At 43.1% G+C, this 21,475-nt stretch overlaps 1 protein-coding gene across 1 annotated transcript; it reads right to left on the reverse strand.

Annotated features, from left to right (window-relative positions):
* Positions 1–6: 6 nt before the first annotated feature.
* On the reverse strand, positions 7–20,702 carry LOC134284681 (histone acetyltransferase p300-like; the record flags this gene model as incomplete). Its single annotated transcript, XM_062843763.1, has 5 exons — positions 20,503–20,702; positions 20,362–20,421; positions 19,703–19,772; positions 1,506–1,735; positions 7–1,439 (listed from the first exon to the last, which is right to left on the reverse strand). Coding segments are annotated over exons 1-5 (1,826 nt in total), but the record flags the coding sequence as incomplete, so codon positions are not given.
* Positions 20,703–21,475: the final 773 nt, after the last annotated feature.

A 21,475-nucleotide genomic window follows, 5' to 3' on the forward strand; every position in this document is an offset into this window, starting at 1 on the left:
GGAGGCATTTGGATCTGGCCACCCATCGCATTCGGTGCCGTTGAGGACGGACACTGAACTTGATTTCCACCACCAAGCTGATTAAACTGGCCTGGCATCTGCCCCATAGGACCTTGGCCAGGTTGACCGGGTTGTTGTTGTTGCTGCTGTTGATTTGGATCTGGTCCAACGCCTTGCTGCAGTTGATTCTTTAACTGATTTTGTTGATTTTGCTGGTTTTGTTGCTGTTGCTGCTGTTGTTGATTCTGTTGCTGTTGTTGTTGCTGTCCGGGTTGTTGTTGACTCGGCTTATACTTGTTGGTATCTCGCAGAGGTAAACAAACCGGACAGTCCTGTCGAGCACAGTTCTTCCAATGGTTGATGATTTGCCGCGACGAGGAACAATGCGTTTTGGGACAGTTCTTCCCTAGTTGGCAGGATTGCATGTGCGTCAGGACTTCCTTCATCGTCCGACAATGCGCCAGAGTACAGTTATTGCTATTGGGATTCTCCGTTTCCCTTCGTTGGCATTTGTGAGCGTGCAAAAGTAGCACCAGCTGTTGTTGGATGAGTTTACGCTTTTCCGGATCCGCGAGCAGGGGGTTACCAGGACCGCTTTGGGTCGGACCAGGCTGTTGGCCGGCCGTTCCGGGAGTTGCTCCTGCAGCACCCACTGGACCTGCTGGATTCATTTGATTCATTGGCTGGTTCTGAGTAGCTGATTGAGGCCTTACCGTGGCCGTTGGAATGCCGGATTGAGGTTGCGCTGGTGAAGGAGTAGGAGGTTGTGCCTGCGCGGCAACGCCTCCTTCATTGACGACATTCATTCCTATTCCTGCTCCAGGCATAATATTACCTCCGAGGGGATTTCCCATTCTCGCTCCGGCCATTGCCATGTTGGGCATCCGGTTGATCGTTGGCGGGGACACCCGTACCGGAGCTATACCTCCTGGGTTCATCACACTTACATTCGGCTGCTGATAGCCTCCAAATGGTCCACCCGGTCCAATCTGGCCCATTTGATTTCCCATGCCAACTACATTATGGTTCTGCATCAGATTCCTCAACCCCGGATTCATATGGCCAGGCCCTCGCGCCATATGCTGCCCCGGTTGACCCGGCATTCCTATCCGTCCCGGATTGTTCAACGGTCCATTCTGTAACGCATTCGGTAACTGATGCATCATACCTGGATTCGGTCCACCGGGTTTCATGTTGTTGTTTATCACAATTCCTCCGCCAGTCATGACTCCTCCGCTCAGACCCATGGAGGCATTCGTCATGATCGTTCCTCCACCATTGTTCTGGGCGATATTGTTCATCCCTAGCATTGCCCCACTTCCCATCGAGCCTACCACCACATTGTTCGCCATCCCCTGATTCATTGGCAGCAGGTTCGGGCTCTTGTTGGCCATCGGTCCAATTCCGATGATCTGCTGTCCAGCCATATTTTTATTACCCTGAGTGGAAGAATCATATTTAGCACACTGGCTGAAAAGAGCAATCCCTGAAACAGAAAGACTCACCTGCTGCTGCATGATATGGTGCAGTTGTTGTTGCTGCTGCTGTTGCCGCAGTGCCATTTGCTGGGCCATATTGGATGTCCCTCCGGGGTCGTCGCCGCCGTTCATCTGTGGCCCAGGTCCCGGTCCCGGTGGTTTATTACCACCGGACAGGGAATCGACCCAGGTATTATCGACCATCAGCTCGTCCGGGAGGTGGCTCTCCAGGTCGAACATTTGGTCGATGATCATTTCTGGAGGGAGGTAGAAAAAAGGCAAACATTATAAACATGATTTTTTTTTAGATATTTCTAGTACCTAATAAGTAATATTTGAATAGTGTTTTAGATAAATATGTATGACATTTATTTGTAATTTATTTTATTTTATTGATGCACAAGGGGGACATGGGGAAAGTCTTCAATGCAAGTCCAAGAACTCACATCGTTCATAATACATCGTGGAATTTAGGAGTAGGCATTGCAACTCCTTTTGCCTCGCGGCTTTTGGGTTTTGCGAGGCTCAGAGGATGAGAAAAGGTGGGAGATTGATATTGCGTATTGAGCTGTGAAAGAATGTGTTGTTGTGAAGAGAATTGTCAGACAAAAGAGGCACAAAACAAGCAACAAAGAAGGCGCGACGATTACTCTTTATCCCTACTGGTAACAAATAATGACATGATCTCCAACGTTTTTGTTGTAGACAAAACGGAAGCTGAATTTGTTGCGTACTTTTCAACTCGTGAATAATCAATTATTACTAACCCAAAGTCGAAACTGTTTGATGATAGATCTTCAACAGAGTTGCAGTGTTTACCGACTCGAAGTTACCGTTCGAAAATCACAATGCAAGGCTTAAAAATCTCTAAACTCGTGGTGTACGATGTTTATCCTATTATTTTCAAGTTGGGACAAACATATGTCACATTAGGTGGATTGTCGCAACAAATACAGGTTGCGACATTGTCATTATTGTTGCGCGATAGTTGAATTTTGATTCACCATTTATAGCGTTATTTACCTTTGCGTATTTTCAACAAGTTCGACGATATGGTGCTTGATATTCAGTGAACTAGCATAAACAGCACTTCTTGTGATTCTTGTTCTTGTGTCTTCAATACTCGGAAGTTTGGTCAATAATGTCAAAAAATAGAAGGGGAAATTGTGTATCAACTTCCTTTCCGCAAATAGAAATCAAATATATAAAAACAACAAAAAAGGACTGTGACGCTTCCTCGTTTGATCACGAAAAGTTTCGGTTCTTGTTGGCACCACGATCTTTATATACTCTATAGAGAAAAGATACATTGAGGCCCCCATACCTGACAGCAATCAAGTTGATCACAAAGTTGTGCCGTTGCCCAAGGATATATGACATTTATTTGTAATTTATTTAGTATAAACGATACCCTGTTGGTATTAGCATTCCTTGACCTGATGGGAAGCGACCATTATTTGATTGTTAATAATTGAAACCCTAAAGGTTACAAAGGTTATGGTTACAATTATTCTATTCATCGACCCCTAAAGGCGTTTTTGAAGGCAACAACAGAAGAAGAAATCCCCGAAAAAAATTCTAGGAGAAATCTTCGAATTAATTCCAGGAGAATCCCTGATGGAAATCCAGAAAGAATACTAGACGGAATTCAAGGAAGGATTCCTGAAGGAATTCTAGGAGAAATCCCCGAAGAAATTACAGGAGAAACCTGCAGGAATCTCAGGGGAAACTCTTGAAAGAATTCTGGGAGGAATCATCGAAGGATTTCCAAGCGGAATAGACGAAGATTTTCAAGAGGAAACCCCGAAGGAACTCTTGGAGCAATCACCAAAAAAATTCCAGAAGGAAATCCCGAAGGAATTCCAGAACTCCTACAGGAATTTCATGAGGAATCCCTGAAGGATATCCAGAAGGAATCTCTGCAGGAATTCCAAGAGGAATCGTTAAAGAAATTCCAGGAGGAAACCCCGGATGAGTTTCAAGAGAAATCCATGAAGGAAATGCAGGATGAATTCCATGAGGAATCCCCGAAGTAATTCAGAAAGGAATCCCCGAAGAAATTTACAGGATAAATCCCTGCAGGAATTACAGAAGAAATTGCCGGAGAAATTCCGATAGGAATCTCCGAAGAATTTCCAGGCGAGATCTTCGAAGAGAATCTTTCGGTTAGGGAGAAGGATTTGCAGAAGGTATCCCCTATTCTCTCAAAAAATCCTGAAGTAATTCCAGAAGAAAATCCTGGAAGAATTCCTGTAGAAACTCCATAAAAGATCTCTCAAGAATATACTGGAGATATGCCAGATTAGAATCCTAAGGAAGCTATTGAAGGAGTTCCCACAAGATTTCCTAAAGGAACTCGTGGATGGGTATCTGGAGAAATATCTGATGTAACTACTAGGCATCCGTGAGTCCTTCCGGAAAAATTTCAATCTCAATATACAATCTGAAAGAACCCCAAGAGCGATCCCTGGAAGAATCCCTAAAGAAACTTCTCGAGGAATCCCCTAAGGAAATCCTGAAGGAGTCTTAAAAGGAACTTTTATATAGGAATCCTTGATCTCTGCTGGAGGTATCCTCCTTTAAGAAGGAATTCCTGGAGAGATTTATGAAGAAACTTTTGTAGAAATACCTGAAGAAATTCAGGAGGAATCTCTGAGGAAACATCTGCTAGATTCTCTGAAACTCCTGGAGGAATCTCTGAAGGAACTCCTGGGCTAATTTCTGTAAGATCTCCTGTAGGATTTTCTAAAGGAACTTCAAAGGGAATCCGTGCAGGAACTACTAGACTAATTTCTGAAGACCTCCTGCAGAAATTCCTGAAGGAACTTAAGGGTAACAGTTTTATGAGAATGAGTGAAAATTTCGAATGCTGCTTACCAGTAACAGGAGCCAACTCCCCTCTATCGGTTAACTTGCTGTAACTGTTTCCTTATTTTTTTTCCAAAAAAAATCTATAGCAAACCTTCTGTGGATTCCTTCCAAAATGAAAGTTCATTAGAAAGTCCATAAATTACGTCACGTAAAAATTATCCGTTTTCAAATCCACTCCGTCCAGTGCAGGAATGCCATATATACAGATTTATCTGTATTATACGGATTTTTGAGCATCCGTACAGATTTCGTTTGAAAATCTACTTGAAGATTTGCTCTGTTTATGATGCAATACGTCTTCAGGAAGAGCTCAATATTTTCGCGGATTGGTGCGATTTGAATGGCATGGTCGTTAATCCAAACAAATGTTCCGTAATGTCTTTTTACCACATTCGCCAGCCGATCATCATCTCGTATAAGCTTAATGGCTGTGAAATTCAACGTGTCGACCATGTGAAGGATTTGGGAGTAATCCTTGACACTCAGCTGACATTCAAACAACATGTATCGTACGTAGTAGAAAAAGCCTCCAGAACAATGGGTTTTGTTTTTCGCATCGCCAAGAATTTCAGCAACATACATTGCCTCAAGTCGCTGTACTGTTCGCTCGTCCGCTCATCCCTAGAGTACTGCTCGGTCGTCTGGTATCCGTATCACCAGAACGGTATGGACAGGATCGAATCGGTTCAGCGCCGCTTCTTACGTTTTGCTCTCCGTCGACTTCCATGGCAGGATCCGTTTAGATTACCGAGCTATGAGAGTAGATGTCGTTTGATCCAGTTGGAAACACTCCAGGCGCGCCGAAATATCGCCAGGGCAATGTTTGTGGCTGACACAATTCGAGGAAGAACAGACTGCCCAGCAATTCTGGCGGCAGTTGATTTGAACGTCCGTCCAAGAGCGTTACGAAACAATAATATGCTGAGATTACCGCTCCAACGAACCGACTACGGCCAGAATATCGCTATTCATGGTGCTCTTCGAGTGTTCAATAGGGCAGCAACCGGTTTCGATTTTAATTTGTCTCGTGCAACAATCAGACGTAATTTATCTGTGATATTTTGTACAAATGCTGACGAATAGTGATTTTGTGTTTGTGTTATCTGTTGTTATAGTTGGTAGTATCAAATAGTTTTAACCATCATTGGGACAAAGTTGTCTGTTGATGTAAAGTGAATAAATAAATAAATATGAAATACAAATTTTTGTATGAGATACAGATTTTTCACCAAATTTTTATTTATTTATTTATTTATTTATTTCATCAACAGGCTGGGTGTAGCCCCAATGATGGTTAAGAAGTATGATACAATGACATGGTCAAGAAACTAATAATAAATAATAATACAGAGACAACATTCAACGAAACAAAACTTGGTCAGGAGTTGAAACTAAAGTAAGTGCACAATCAGGGTCCGTCATTTCGCCCTGCGAAGAACGACGAAAACCTCCGGCGAAGAGTCTCACGTGAGAAGTGGAAATCAAACAACGAAGCTACTCTATTGAATACCCGCTGCAAGCCGCTGATCGCACCGTGTATCCCATAGTTCGTTCGACGTAGAGACAGTGTCAGCATGATACTATTTCGAAGCGATCTTGGCTGAACGTTCAAATCGATTTGCTGCAGAATCGTCGATATCGATTACACTCAGTGAGTGGCCATTTAGTGGAACGTAGTTGGCTGCGATGGTAGCCTGACTATCGCTCACCGTCTCGTCGCTAAATACGCTTGCAAAAAGCCGACAGATCTCGTCAGTGGTAGAGGCGGTTTGACCATTCAGCTGCATTGACGATGGCAGTCTAGATTCTTTGCGCTGTTCGTTCACGTATTTCCAGAAAGTCTTTGGGTGACTTTTCAGTTTGGTCTCAATACCTCGCTGGTACCGCTGGAAGGATAGCCGGCTGACCCGTTGATATTCATGATTGAGCCTCACATAGTGGTTTCTAAGCGGAAGGGTCCGGTGTGTTGAGAATTTCCGCAGAGCTGCTCTCTTAGCAGACTTCATCTTTCGCAGTTGGCGGGTTCGCCATGGATGTCGAGGGCCTTGATGATGAATTTTCTTGGGTACGTGCCTCTCGATGACGTATGCTAAGACATGGGAAAAAGTTTGAGCGGTGGCTTCAACGTCACGAGGATCGAGAACATTTTCCCACTCAATACTGGATAGAACTTCTCCAATACTTCGATGATCGGCTTTCTGGAAGTTGTAGGATACGGTGGCGGGACGATCGAAGAACTTGAGGGGGTGATATTCCTCAAAGGCCAAAATCAACGGAGGATGATGAGGGACGTCTTTAACCAGAGCACACGGAGCCGTGGAAATGAACGGCGCTTTATCCCGGGCACTTACGAAGCACAGATCCAGAGTACGGCCATTTTCGTTGGTCGTGGAGTTGATTTGACTGAGCGTGGCAGCGCTATAGCTGTCCAGCAGGATGACAGCACTGGCGTGGATGGACGAATGTTCTGGATCTGGATAGAGAAAGCCACTGTGCGATGGTATCCATGAGATGCTGCTAAAATTGAAGTCGCCCAGGATGAAGACGTCGTCAATCGGAGAGGCAGACTCCATAACAGCGAAAACAGATTCACAGTGGGCTTCGATGAGTTCGTTGTCACGAATCCGATCAGGAGGAATGTACAACGAGCACAAAAACATTGTGCGGTCGCCCAGTTTCACGGATATCCAAACCTGTTCTAGGCATTTCCACAACTCGTTTTCGATGATCCTCGCCTTGAACCTAGAACGAACAGCTACAAGAGTGCCTCCTCCTGTAGATTTACGGCTGTTGCTCGGATTCCGGTCGCATCGGAACACCTCATATTCCGATCCAAACACCTGATTGGAGAGCGTGCGGGAGTCTAGCCATGTCTCGGTTAAGACAACAATGTCGTAGCAAGCATCCGAAACGGCTGAACGGTAGTCCTCGATGCTTGAGTTCATTCCGCCGACGTTTTGGTAGTACACAGCGATGTCCCGTTTTATCATGGCGGTAGAATCTCTGTCAGCGAATCGACTGCAAATCGGACGGGATTCAGGAGACGGTATATTCGATAGAAGATCGTACTTGCCGATAACAGGGTTCCGGAAGACCCCGTCTTCCATCTCAAACGCAGGCCCGGGACGGCTGCTGGTCGCTGGCAGGAGGGGCACGACTGCGGTGAGTGGAATAGGGGCTTCCTTAGAGCAATCGGCAAAGATGCGTCCCGGGGTCCGTTCACCAGAGATGACATGAAGGTTGCATGATGGAAACCAGTTACTTCCATTTATTCCAGGCGATCGAGGAGAAGTTGAGTGTGAATCGGAGGTGCTGGAATTCGAATCGGCATCAGGTGGCGAATCTTGGCGATAACAATTATACTTGCCTTCAATAGCAAGTTGGGAGACCCCCAATCCACCTCTACACTCAGGACCAGGACGACTCCGATGAACGCTGGCTGCGGTAGGCGCGACTGAGTAAGAGGAACTAGGGGCTCCCAATATGCTTTCTATGGTGGAAGAACTCTCCAGCGTCATGGGATGATTAGAAGACGTCGTCGGCGTGTCGTTGTAGGCTGGGCATGTGTCAATCTGGGTGGGGGAGAACTCATCACACGACGAAATACTAGGATTGAATTTATACTTGCCAAGGCAAGCTTGATGGAAGACCCCTTCTCTACCACCAAAATCAGGACCCAGACGACTGTGATGAGCGAAGGCAGCGGGAGGCGGGACTGAATTGGGGCGATCAGGGGCTTCCAAGAAGCTTTCTACGATGCGTCTGGGTTCCGTGATCGGCACGTCGGTTCTGGATTGCATATCACAAAGCGGAGCTACGATAAACGAGTTGTGGCAGAGATTATTTGCCCTTAGCATGTCAGGTCCATGGCAGGAGCGGGAATCGAAGCCGGCGATAAGAAAACTTCGTCGGAAGCCACAATTGTGGGTGTATTCGAACGAGGTAGCCACAAGTTTTTTGCAGAACGGTCCTCGAACTCACGGAACAGAATACCCTTTGGCCAGGTGTCTGTATTCAACGCCGATTCACGGAATTTTGGGTCGACTCCAACTTTGTAGGAGATAAAACTCAAACGACTCGTGTCGGCTCCTTGCCGTATTAGCGGAATGACCTTGACTGAATCTACACTCGGTAGACAATCCTTCACCATTTTTTCTACCGCATCTCGTTCAACGCTTGGATGGATACGAGAAAGGTAGATCCAAAGTAGCTCGACGGGTTCAGGAACGGTGACTACGCTGGAATCGGTCACGGCTTTAGTACCGCCAAGAAGTTGCTGATTCGTAGCTGCTTCATCATCGCGGCTTCTTTTCGAAGGCGGTTGCGTGGGAGTTTGACGGAAGAAGTTGCCGGCTTCTCTAGTCGGAGTCAAAGGATTAATGCGTTTCGATAATAGTGCGATTTGTTGTCCCTGTTTAGCCAATTGCTTTTTAATCTCGGTGTGCACAGACTCTTGTTTTGCGGTGATTTCACTAATCGCGTCTCCCAGAGATGACACGGCAGACTTGAATTTCATCATCTTCATCAATTTCGCACAGTCGTCGCACATCCACAAAAGGTTCGAACATTCCTGAACAATTTTGACGAACGGCTCATTGAGCTTTGCAGGCGTCGTGGGCGTAGCCGTACATTTCAGATGAAACACCTTATCACAAAAAGCCATACAAGCGATGGAATCCTCCTCCTTGACGGGTCTCGCACAGTGATCGCAAGCAGAGGTCGACATATTCGACGATTCTATTCTGCAACACGTTTAGCAACTGCACGGTAGGGATGCTCTAACAGCGTTGTTTATCCGTGTGGGTAGAAAGTACGGTAGCCCAAAAAGTGCACAGAGGGTATGATGTCACAACGGCGTTAAAAACGGTGCACTGCCGACACAAGAGGCGATATTTTGCTCGAAGTGATTTCTCAATGTTAACACTCGCCACACGAAATCTTCCACTACACTGTTGTAGACGAGACGATTAACCACGGGAATACACAAAATTCGAATATATTAATCAAGCACAACAACGCGACTAAATGCCGAGCCGAAAAGTAAACAATCCGACAAAAAAAACTGATAGTCTTTATATGGGATATAGATTTTTGGAAATAGTGATACAGATTTTTCAAAAAATCATCTTGACATCCCTGCTCCAGTGACACACTTTCTGTATGGGACCTCTGAAATTTGTGTATTTCTTGTTGATTCAAGTGCCAATATTTTGAGCAATGGACATATACAATAACGTTATTTGCATGAATGTCCCAAAAAAAAAATAAAAAAATCCCAGAAATACATTTAATTACTTATTTATTTATTTCGTCTAATCTAAGATAACTCCTAAATCTCTAATTCTATTACATTTTACAACTTCTTGATTTCCTAAAAATATAGTGGTTGGTGATGTGCTGTTTTCTGCTGAACGTAATTGAATTACATTTTTTCATGTTTAACTGCAGTAGTTTGATATCGTCAGCATATATGAGGATCTTGATGTGCTTAAGAATATACGTGATATCGTTTACAAACAATATGAAAAGCAAAGGTCTCAAATGTGAGCCTTGAGGAACTCCCGATGATAGGGTTTGTGTTCCATCAGTAATCTCACGCTCCCAATTTCATCCTATTCGAAAACAAGCGATTACGGCACCGATTGATTCCGTTCTTTTTGTTTTCATGCGTGCTCACTTCTAACAAAAAATACAAAAATAAGAAACAAAACAAACAGTGCTTCATTCCTTTGTTTTTCGTAGGATGAAAATGGGAACCACATGCTTAATAAGGGAACCAATACCCTACTTTGATAGGTTTTGATTTTTTTTCCATCAAATCTTAGTATCTGTAAACGGTCAGTTAAATACGATTCGATCCATTTCAGAAATTTTGACTCGATTCCCATTTTATCACGCTTGAAAATCAACATTGGAATGTCAAGTTTGTCGAACGCTTTACTAAAATCGGTGTAAAGAGATTCAACATAGTTACCTCCATCCATTGCACATAAGGTGTAATTAACAAATTCTCACAATGATGATGATTAACCTGGGCTTGTTAGGGGGAATATCTGTAAATAAAAAGAAAATCGCGTTAAGTATTGTTCCTTTGAATTCCACTAAGAATTTGCGTCCTTTGACAGATACGTATTTCGACCTCAACTGTAAGGTCGTCTTCAGTGCTTTGTACTTGACTCGACAAGTCAAGTACAAGACACTGAAGACGACCTTACAGTTGAGGTCGAAATACGTATCTGTCAAAGGATGCAAATTCTTAGTGGAATTCAAAGGAACAGTACTTAACGCGATTTTCTTTGATAACTGCTAACTGCTTTGATCGATTTCTCTTCGTCGACTCTCTCTTTCGCTAATAACTTGATAAAAACACACAAAATCATTATTCTTTTTGTTTCTATAGCAAGATGCAGTCGTCTTCTTCGCATTTCAACCAAAAAATCTTTAGAAAACTCAATACACATTCTGTGATAACAAAAAGAGAGCATCGATGAAGAGAAATCGAAAATGTCAGTTAGGCCCTAATGAAAAATCAGTGTCGATGTCTACTCATAAGACAAAATAAAATTTAAAATTACGATAAATAAATTTACGAATTTTGTTCCATAAATAGTTCCTTCCGAGATTTGTCACGATTTCAGTTTTTTCGAGGGTTTTCACCAACTCTCTGCTAGAGTAATAAATACTCTAGTCAAGTTATTAGCGAAAGAGAGAGTCGACGAAGAGAAACCGATCAAGTCAGTTAGGCCCTTATGAAAAATCATTGTTTAATTTTAACGACCGGCGGTTCTACCAGAGTTTCTCGCTGAATCCCTCCCGGAAATCTTTCCAAAATTTGTCCAAAGTTCTTCTAGGAATTCCAGGAATTTCTCTTAGTGGCTTCGGGATAGTTTTCTCTTGTGTCTGTATTTTAGAGGCTTTCAGCCTTGTCCCTGGTTCGCCTAAATTTCTAACAGTTTCACTCGGGATTTTTGTTGCAGAAGTTCTTCCAGGGATTTCTTCCTTAGACCGTTTTCAAATAATACTCGTAGATTTGCTTGCGGGATTTCACTCGTAACTCACTTTAATGGGTTTTCAAAGTTCCTCCTTAAATTTTCTTGATATTTCCTCCTGGTATAAGCCTCTGAACTTTTTCCGCCATTTTCTCTCAGAATTTCGTTCAGTTCCTCTCCAGATTTCTCCAATAAATGTTTACGGAGATTTTCGCAAAATTTGAGCGGATTTTCTTCAGACATTTTCTCCGGGAATTTCTTACAAGAAATCTTGTAAATTTATCCCAGGAGATATTCTGAGAAAAACTCTTTGAAAAAAAAAACCCTGCAAGAACTCTGGGAGCAATTTTTAAAGAAATCCCAAAAAGGAGCATCCAGAATCTCGGGATAATCTTTGGTAGAGATTTCGGGAAGTGTTCTGGGAATAATCCCGAGAAAATCTGTGAGAAAAAAATCTCAGATGAATCACTGCACGAAATTAGATAATCAACTACAAGGGATGGCCTTAATACCAGCAGTAGCTCCTGCAGAAATCCCAGAAGACTCTCCAAAAATCTTAGAAGAAATTCCAGGATAAATTCTGAAAAACTCTGAGAGACATCCCAGGAGCAACACCGGAAGGAATCTTTTGAGAGAAGTTCCGGGAGAAACTCCGAGAGAAATTTCAAAAGAAATCCCGCGAGAACCGATGGGAAATATACCAGCTGAAACTTCTGTAGAAATCCAAGGAGAAACTCTAGAAGTAAGCTGTCGGAAATTTCTTGAAGAAATCATAGGAGGAACTTCGGAAGAAATCCCGGAAGGAATTTCTGCAGAAAACTCCTTAAAACCCTTGGAGGAGCTTTAGTAGATATTCCAGGAATAACTCCATCAAGAGGAATCCCGAGAGAAACTCTAACAGAAATTCCGCGACAACATCTCCGGTACATCCTGAGGGAAGCTCAACTCTTGTGGAGATCTCGGGATTATTCCTGGTAGAAGCCCACGGAACTCTGGGAGCAATACTGGGAATACTTCTAGAGAAACTTTGGATCTCCATAAAACCGGAAATTCCCACATCAACTTCCAATTTCTCCAGAAATTCCACTAGGGATTCTTCTAGAAGCTTTACAAAGAGTCGTATAAGAAAGTTGTGCATGAGTTTCTGCAGAAATTCCTCAAGGTATTTCTTTAGAAAACCCTTCAAGAGTTTTTTTTATCTGTATTAACGAGATTTTTAGCCCTAGGCTAGTTCATCTCGGGACCCACGCTTTACTTCCCTTCCGAAGGAAGAACTCACATTTTGTGAGTTTGTCGGGAGTGGGATTCGATCCCAGGTCCCTTCAAAAGATTTACTCATTTTTTCGGGACTTTTCAAGATATTCTTTTCAAAAAATCCATCGGAAATTCCTTTAGGCATTCTCTCAAACGATCTTCCAAGGATTCATTCCAAAACTTTCTCCGGGTTTTGCTTTGCTACAGGGCATTTTTTTTAATCTGAATTTTTATCAGAAAATCTCACTGGGATTTTTTAGAATTGTGAGATCCATTCGGGAATTTTCTACAAGGATTCCCAAAGAAATACCCCTAGAGGTTCCTTCACATTTTTTTCTGGAGATTCTTACAGAAAATCTCCAATGGCTTTCATCAAAAATTCGATCAATAATTTCTTCAGAAATATTTCCAGATTTTTCTCTAGCGATTTCTTTACAAATTTCTCCAAAGATTACTTTGAGAAATTTTCAAAGATTTTTCGTTAATTCTATCTTGGATCCTTGCTGAAATCAATCTCAATCAGGATTCAATAAAAAAACATTCACGGGTTCATGGAAAAATCTACCAGGGATTCTTAAAAAATCTTTCAATGACTCCTTTGGAAACCCCTCGTAGATTTACCTACTTTAAAACAACATCCAGGAAATCCTAAACAAATTCAGTCGAAAAATCTTTTATAAAATCTTATAGGGATTCCTTTAGATTTTAGTGTGTCCCCTAGAAATTTCTCCTAGAACTTCTTAAGAAAGTCTTGCACGGATAGCTTCCAAAAATGTAGCATGGATGGATTCTATTGGAAAATACTTCAAGAATTCTTTTCAAAAATCTTGCATAAATTGTTACAGATATTCATCGACGAATTTCTTCAGATTTTTTTTCATAGCGATTTTTTTATGAATCTAGAAAACTTTCCATGAACAGGGTTGTTACGAGGAGGGTGGAAAAAAATCCGCGCCAAATCCGCGCGATACTGGAAATGAATTCGCGCAAAATCTGCGAGAGCGTGAAGGTATTTTTTTCTTTCTTCACGTTATTAAAGAAATCCATTAAATCCATTAAACTGGAATGGACTGCTGAATGAAGAATAAACTTCTGATTCGTAAATCAACGCAACTCATGCTTTCTGAAAGTGAGTTTGAAGACGTTTCGGCAAAACTTTCGTTATTTTTTTTCCAAAAACATTTCTTAAAGATCCATTGGGCGATTTTTGAAAATAATTTTCTAGACAAAATCTCAGGAGAAACATCCCAAGAACTAGGTAGTGTATTCGTGGGAAAAATATTTAAAAAAACTGAAGAAATTTTATAAGAAACTGAAAAAAAAATCTTTGAAATAAACAGACTGGAACTTTCTTGGCTTTCTTTAAGTATTACTGAATATTTTTGGAGACAGTAACCCGAACAATTTTTTTTAAAAGAATTTTTTGAAACCAGTATGAATTTGAGAAGGATACTCATGAAAAATTCTCATAAGATCACTTCGAACATTTTTTGAGTAATGCCTTAGTAGTTCTTGAATGAATCTTCAGTGAGGAATTTTTCAAGGAGAATACTTGGCAAAACCTGAGAAAACGTCCCTTAAAATGGAGTAATCTTATTTTATTTTATTGATGCACAAGGGGATCATGGGGCCAAGTCTCCAATGCAAGTCCCAGAACTCACATCGTCCATAATACACCGTGGAATTTGGGAGTAGGTATTGCAACCTCTTTAGCAATGTGGCTTCAAAGTTTTGCGTGGTTTTAAGGATAAGGAAAGGTGGGAGATTGATTTTGCGAATTGAGCTGTAAAAGAATGTGTTGTTAATTAAATTGTCAACGTATTTTCACACAAAATGAACAAATTTGACGATCAAGCACCGTGTTCAGTGAACTAGCATAAACAGCTCTTCTTGTGATTCTTGATCTTGTGTCTTCAATATTGGAAGTGTTGAAGATCAAGTAGGCATTGGTGATCCCGACATAGTTTGACACATAGTTTTTCATTTCACTTCTTGTTAAACCTCCAACCAAGTTAGACCAAATAAAGATTTGTTCCTTACGTATACCGAGATTCCCAATAGGAAGCTTGGTTAATAATAATTTAAAAAAAATAGAAGGATAAATTGTGTAACAACCTCCTTCCTTATGGAAATAGAAATCAAATATGTCAAAAACAACAAAAAAAGAGCCGTGACGCTTCTTCGTTTGATCACGAAAAGTATCGGTTCTTTTTGGCATCACGAGTGTGCATCTTTCTCTGTAGAGTAAAGATACATTTAAGCCCCGAGACCTGACAGCAATCAAGCTGATCACAAGGTTGTGCCTCTGCCCAGAGGAAAACGTTCCTTAAAATGGATAATCACTGGAAAAATCCTAGAATGACAATGTTGACAATTTTCAAGATTTACTTGCTGGAGTCCTTAAAAATTCCTACAGGATTTCCTGGATTTTTTAGGAGTTTCTCCAAGAATTCCTGCAGTAATATATCCAGGAATGCCGACAGAGATCCCCCAGAGTTTTTCGCCAAAGTTTTTACTAGCAGTTTCCTCTAGGATACCCTTCAAAAGATTTTTTTCCCGAAATAATCTAGGGATTTATCTAGAATCTAGCTGGTGCCTTTCAAAATTGTACCAGTAACTCGGGCAGGTTACTATTACCCTTTCGGCTTCCGATAAACGGATATCTTTCGGATATTACATTCAAAGGAACACCGCCGCCGGCGGCGGACGATAGGTTACGTCTGGACGAATGTGGACTATGCAGTGGGCTCATGCTTACGATAAAACGGAGCATAGTTAATTCCCAGAAAAGGCGCAATATAGGCGCCAAATCCGCGCGAGGGCCAAATTCCATGGGTAAATCCGCGCCAAATCCGCGAAATCCGCGCTGTTGTAACAACCCTGCATGAACTTTCTCAAAAATACTTTAAAAAAAAAAAAAGACACTACACCGTCTTCAGCCAGAGGCTGCACAGACTGATCATTACACATACACGAGACAACGGACAACACACATAACACCCAGTGGCCCAATGGAGAATTTTCCGTTCGACGAAAAGTTTTCCCCGACTGGAGCGGGAATCGAACCCGCACTCCGAGGCTTACGAAACGCCTAGACGACTGACGCCGCTAACCGCACGGCCACGAAGCCCACTTCATAGATTTTTTTAGAAAATGATTTACGGATACATTAAGAATCAGAAATTCAGAACTCCTTCAAAGTTTTCTCAGATGCTTTCTAAAGATTTTTTTCCAAGGATTGCATTAGAAATTCTACAAGAGATTATTAAGGAAACTCCCGAGATTTCTTCGCATTCCTTTAGATATTCCTTCAAGACGTTTCTCTTCCAGAAATTGATCCATGGATTTCTTAAGAAAGTCTCAGAAAATCCTCCAAGGATTTCTTCAGATTTTTTTCTACAGATTTTTTCAGAGATTCCAATAAGGATTCTTGAGGAAAGGCTGGAAGAAATTCTTGCAGAGATTCCTGCAGAAATTCATCGAAAACTTCGCCGATTATTCCTCTATGTACTTTCTCAGAAATTCCTCTAGGATTTCCTCAGAAATTTTAGCAGAAATTTCTTCAAAGTTATTCCATGGATTCTTTCGGAAGTTGTTCCAGCAGCTCCGTCAGGAATTGCTCAGGCGGTTTCTTTAGAGATTCCTCCAGGAATTCATCCATGGGAATAAACCATTTTTTTCAGGAATTGCCGAAGAGTTTTAAGAAAAGCATTTTCCAAGATATTTTAGAACGGGCAGACTAATCATTTGGAAATTAGCTTCCATGAGAATTCCACAATTTATTCAAGTGAAATAAAATTTCATGAAAAATTCAAGTTTTTCAGTTTCAAATTATAAAAAAAACTTTTTCGCTTGAGTTGACGAAACCTGCCAAAACAGACGAATCAAAATTCTGTACAAGATCCCCACGTTGTCGGGAATTTTGCCAGTTTACCAGCTGTTTACTGTCAAGCTAGGAATGAATAAGGGCTACAGTCCAGTTTCTGATAGAAGTCTTGGTCCAAAAAAACTGAATTTGTCACGCAATATTTTTGATCATTACACAAAATCTTTCCAATGGACGAATTTCAGCCCTTTTCGCCACCGGACAACATGAAACGTCAACATCCAACCGCCATCTGAGGCACGGTGAGTTCCCGCAATTTGATCGACGAATGAACCCCTTTCAAATGACAGCCTCTCATTCTCCCAACTTCCCCTCGAAAACATGCTCCCGATGAACCCTTTCTCTTGCACACACCTGCAAACGCCACCACACCGACCCCAACTAGTGTGCGTGAACGTGACCGGGATTGGCCGCGAACCGCGTTTATCAACACAAAACAGGTGAGCGCGAGAGCAGAAGTTTACTCGCGCAAAAACACACGTCCATCTCCTGCTCTCTAGCGCTCTGACCGCAACCAACACTCCACTCACACTCGCACTTGCACTCACACCCACCACCCGCGAGCGGAGAGAAATGACACTGGGATTTGGACCGATCCGATTCGATCCGTGGTGTCCTGCTTCGGAACGCACGGACCAAAAACGGAACTTCGTCCGGAAACTTACCATCTCGCATCTTGGCCCGCTTCAGCGGTGGTTCCTCCATGTGATCGGCCATTGTTTTGCCACCGATTCCTGCTGCTTGCAGCCGAGAATTAAACAAAAAGAAAAAAAAACTCGCGGAACGGAAAGTAGGAAAAATGCACTTGCGCTCCTCCCGAGAACGAACGAACGAAACAAAAAACTAAGAAAAACACCACTATCTACTGTAGTAGCTCTCGGAACGACACTATCTTCCTTTCTTCACCGAGGCTCGCTCGCTTCGAAGAGCTAGGGGATTTGATCCTCTTGGTTCACAGTTTATTATTTTCCGAAATTACGATTCCTAATCGTACGATTTCACCGCATCTGTTGGCCTCGCCGCCGCTGACGACGGCCGCCGCCGCACAAATTCTTCTTTTTCCGCTTCGATCACTACTACTGTCTCTGCTGTTGGCATTTTGTTTTGGAATATCGCCGGACAATCCTGAATAACCCGCGGGATGAAACTTTCTTCAGCGACACTGTTTTTGCCCGATTGTCGTGTGTCGGGAATCGCGGGCCAAAACATGCACAATTTTGCAAATTCACACAATCACGTTCTTGAAGAGCGCGCCTGGCGCAAATAAACAGTCGGTGAGATGATATTTTGCACAATCCGAAACGATTTTGTTTTTAACCGCGCAATTTGACGCACTGTCACTATTATTCTTCACTGACAGTCAAAGTAGTCGACGACGACGACGACGACGAACACGGATCGCGCGAAACGTAAACACACGTCTTCGCCTAGTTGGATCGCTCCCCGGTCCGGTTCCGAGTTTCCGAGCGATCCCGGTCGGATTTCCTAGCGGATTTTTTTCTTGGTTGCCCTCCGGCGAACGTACACACTGAATGGCCACATCTCGCGGGGAAAGTGACCCCCGATCGGGGGCGAGACGGTCGGTCCCAGTTCCTGTGAGGAGTTTGTTTTAATTTCACTCGCCGAGCACAAAAAACACGACTTTTTCACGGAAAAAAGCACTTCACAAATGTTTATTCACTTTTTAGTCCAGGAAACGTCCAATCAGTTCAAACTGTCCATGGTGGATTTTCCTCTTCGGAGGAAAATCGGTTTGCACTAAAAATGCGCGACTCTCTTCTTGGTCCCAGTTTCTTCGATTTCGCTGCTCTTTACCGTCGCCACGACGTAGAAATGGTCCGACGTTGGCCCGACATCGATCAGCGCTCGCACACCGCCAAGCAATGGGCAATAATCGGGTGTCCCAGTGTCGACGAGAAGAAAATCCGAGCACAAAATTTCGATCGCAATTTTCCGGAAATTTCACTACCGCACGTACCCCCGGAACCGGGCTCAAACGGACCGGAATGTCGGCGCGCGTCGATTAAGTCCGGTCCGGACCGACCTAGCGCCGCTCCGGGACCCACAAATGGCCACGGAAAGTCCAGCGAAAAAACCTTTCCACCAAACCAAAGTCGCGAACAAGTCAAAATGGCGGCTGTTTGATGAGGCGAACGAACAACACACACTCTTTCCTTCTGGCTCTGCTGCTTGCTGCCTAGCGCTTGTGATGTGATGGGCCCTGCCTGCCTGTGTGAATCGTCGATGCTCTGCTCTGAATGCTTCTGCTACTGCTGGCACACGCACGACACAAGGAGGAGCGCTGCTTTTGCTTTTGGCTGGCTGCGGATTCGCTCTCACTCACTATACTGACTGGCCGAGTCCGATCGCTGCTTTGACTTGCCGTGGTTTCGCTGCTAGCTGCTGGCCAGCGTTTTCCACCAACACCAACACTCCTCTCTCGCACGCTCTCTCCATCGATTCCAATGCTCCAATCACGAGGCACGCCACTCACCACCACCCATCTCGCTCACTCTCACACTCACCACCCCATGACGTCATCATCCCATCGCCATTCCCCCAAAGGCGAACGAAAGAAACCACAAATCCACCGCTCCCAAACCTCTCCCCATACCCATCATGGCCACGAAAATAATCGACCACCGGTGCTCACGTGACGGTGGCATCGACGAACCGGGTGGAGGCGCCACCGTCACCAACCCAATCGACGACTTTCGCGTCGACGTCGGCGTCCACGAGACTGCGCCCCCCAAACTTTCTGGACGGTTCGATGAACGCTCCCTCATCACCGTTTATTCATCCAAAAGTGCCCAACTTTTCCACCGAAATTTCACAATCCCAAGCGATTTCAACACCCCGTGCCATTTTCTCCAATCATAATCGGGGAACTTTTCGAAAAATTTCCGATGCAAAATTCCGAGTGAATGACACGTCGTCCACGCTGTCAAAATGGGGCGCACCCTCTCGCAGTCGATCAAGCGAGAAAATCGACCGAGGGGTTTTGGTCCGTGCTTTGCCGGCTTCATCGATGTCGACACGGTCGCGCTCGAGCGCGAGAGCAGTTTCATCGAGGAATCGATTTCGGCGTGAGTAGAGGTGGATAGTGGGAAATCGGGAGGATTGATAGGGTTAAAATTAATCAGGGCTCAGCAACACAAACATCGTTTGGCTGATGAGCAATGTAGATGCGTTAATTTGTGAGGTTCTGTCAAAATATTACTTACGCTTGCTAGGGGCTTTGCATCCTCGCTTCATCCAGTAAGAAGCATTGTACGGTGAGCTCTCTGCAAAACACTAATCATATTTTCATGGTTATTGTCTTGGATGGCAACAATATTATGATTATTGAATGAACCAATCCAATTTGCACAATGGACTTATCCACCGATGAATCGAATTCATCGCGGTCCGAGAATTTTGACACTAGAGCGGGGTCGTTCCAATCAGAATTGAATGATTCTGATTGGAAAACGACCCCGCTCTAGTGTCAAAATTCTCGGACCGCGATGAATTCAGTTCATCGGTGGATAAGGGAAGATTCAAAAATTACGTCCATCGTTTTTCGGGATTTCTAGACCCCCCCTCCCCCCTCTGTCACGCAATTTCCCTATACCCAATACACGTACTGTCACACTTTTCTAAACCCCCCCCCTCCCCCAAATGTTGGACGTAATTTTTGAACGTTCCCTAAGTCCATGGACTTATCCACCGATGAACCAAATTCATCGCGGTCCGAGAATTTTGACACTAGAGCGGGGTCTGTTCCAATCAGAATCGTCCAATTCTGATTGGAACGGCCCCGCTCTAGTGTCAAAATTCTCGGACCGCGATGAATTCGGTTCATCGATGGATAAGTCCATAGAATCAAAACGAAATTACCTACCTCGATTGGGTGTAGAATTGCTGCGTTCATCCTTGCAATGTACAACTGACGGAGATTTGGCTGCACGAAAAAGTTGGTTCAAATTAATTACTTAAAAGCTCTGTTTCGAATGCATGCATTAAAAACTAAGTCATATTTTACCTTGACCGGTTTTGCGGCACGGGGCGTTGGCATGTTCTAAATATTTTATTTTCACGCAACTCGTTACTATGTTCAGTAATGGCAACCAGCCAACAACCACATCGATGACACCTATTACCCTTATTACAAAAAATTCAATGAGTAAGAATAGTTTGAACAATCGTCACAAACACAGCACGAACATACGGTGCTTTCCACAAGACGTCGCAGACACAAATGCCACCCGGCTCTGATCAACAGCTGATAAATTTTGGGGGCCTCTGTTAGTTTTTTTTTATTCTTATGGAAATGTCAGATTGGTGCAAGCAGCTTTGTTAGATAGTTGGGGCGATTCAAAGATGACGTCCATCATTTTTTAGTATTTATAGACCCCCGCCCCACCCCTCACTCCAACTGTCATGCTTTTTCATATATTTAATACATGGAATGTCACATTTTCTCAGATCCACCTCCCCCACCTCCAAATTGATAGACGTTATATTTGAATGGCCCCATGATACAAGATTTTGACGATTTTGTGTCATAATGAAAAGGCCTGCACTGATAAACTGAAGTACTCTTTAAAGAGTACTTTTTCACCCATTTCGAGAGTAACTAGGTGAACTCATAAAAAGAGTAAACGGCATTTACTCTTAAAAGGGTAAACCGCTTGTACGTCAAATCAACGAGTGAATTTTACCCTTTTTCTAGAACGATTTGAAATTTGAAAAGAGTACAATTTACCCTTTTTTATCATTTTATGCGGACTTAGAGATTTTTGAACTTTTGAAATTATCAATCAAATGAAAAACAACACTAATTATATTTTGTATATGTGCAATATTTATTCATTAATGAATTAAACTTTAATTCTTAATGACTTTTCGGCATCTGGTCTTCGGTCGATAAAATGTTGGCTCCAAATTTGATCGCTGAGCCCAAGGCTTAGTCGATCCAGAACCACGAACATCCTAATAAAATGAAAAATCCTTAA

Source organism: Aedes albopictus, unplaced genomic scaffold, assembly GCF_035046485.1.
Source record: "Aedes albopictus strain Foshan unplaced genomic scaffold, AalbF5 HiC_scaffold_511, whole genome shotgun sequence".
NCBI classification, from domain to species: domain Eukaryota; kingdom Metazoa; phylum Arthropoda; class Insecta; order Diptera; family Culicidae; genus Aedes; species Aedes albopictus.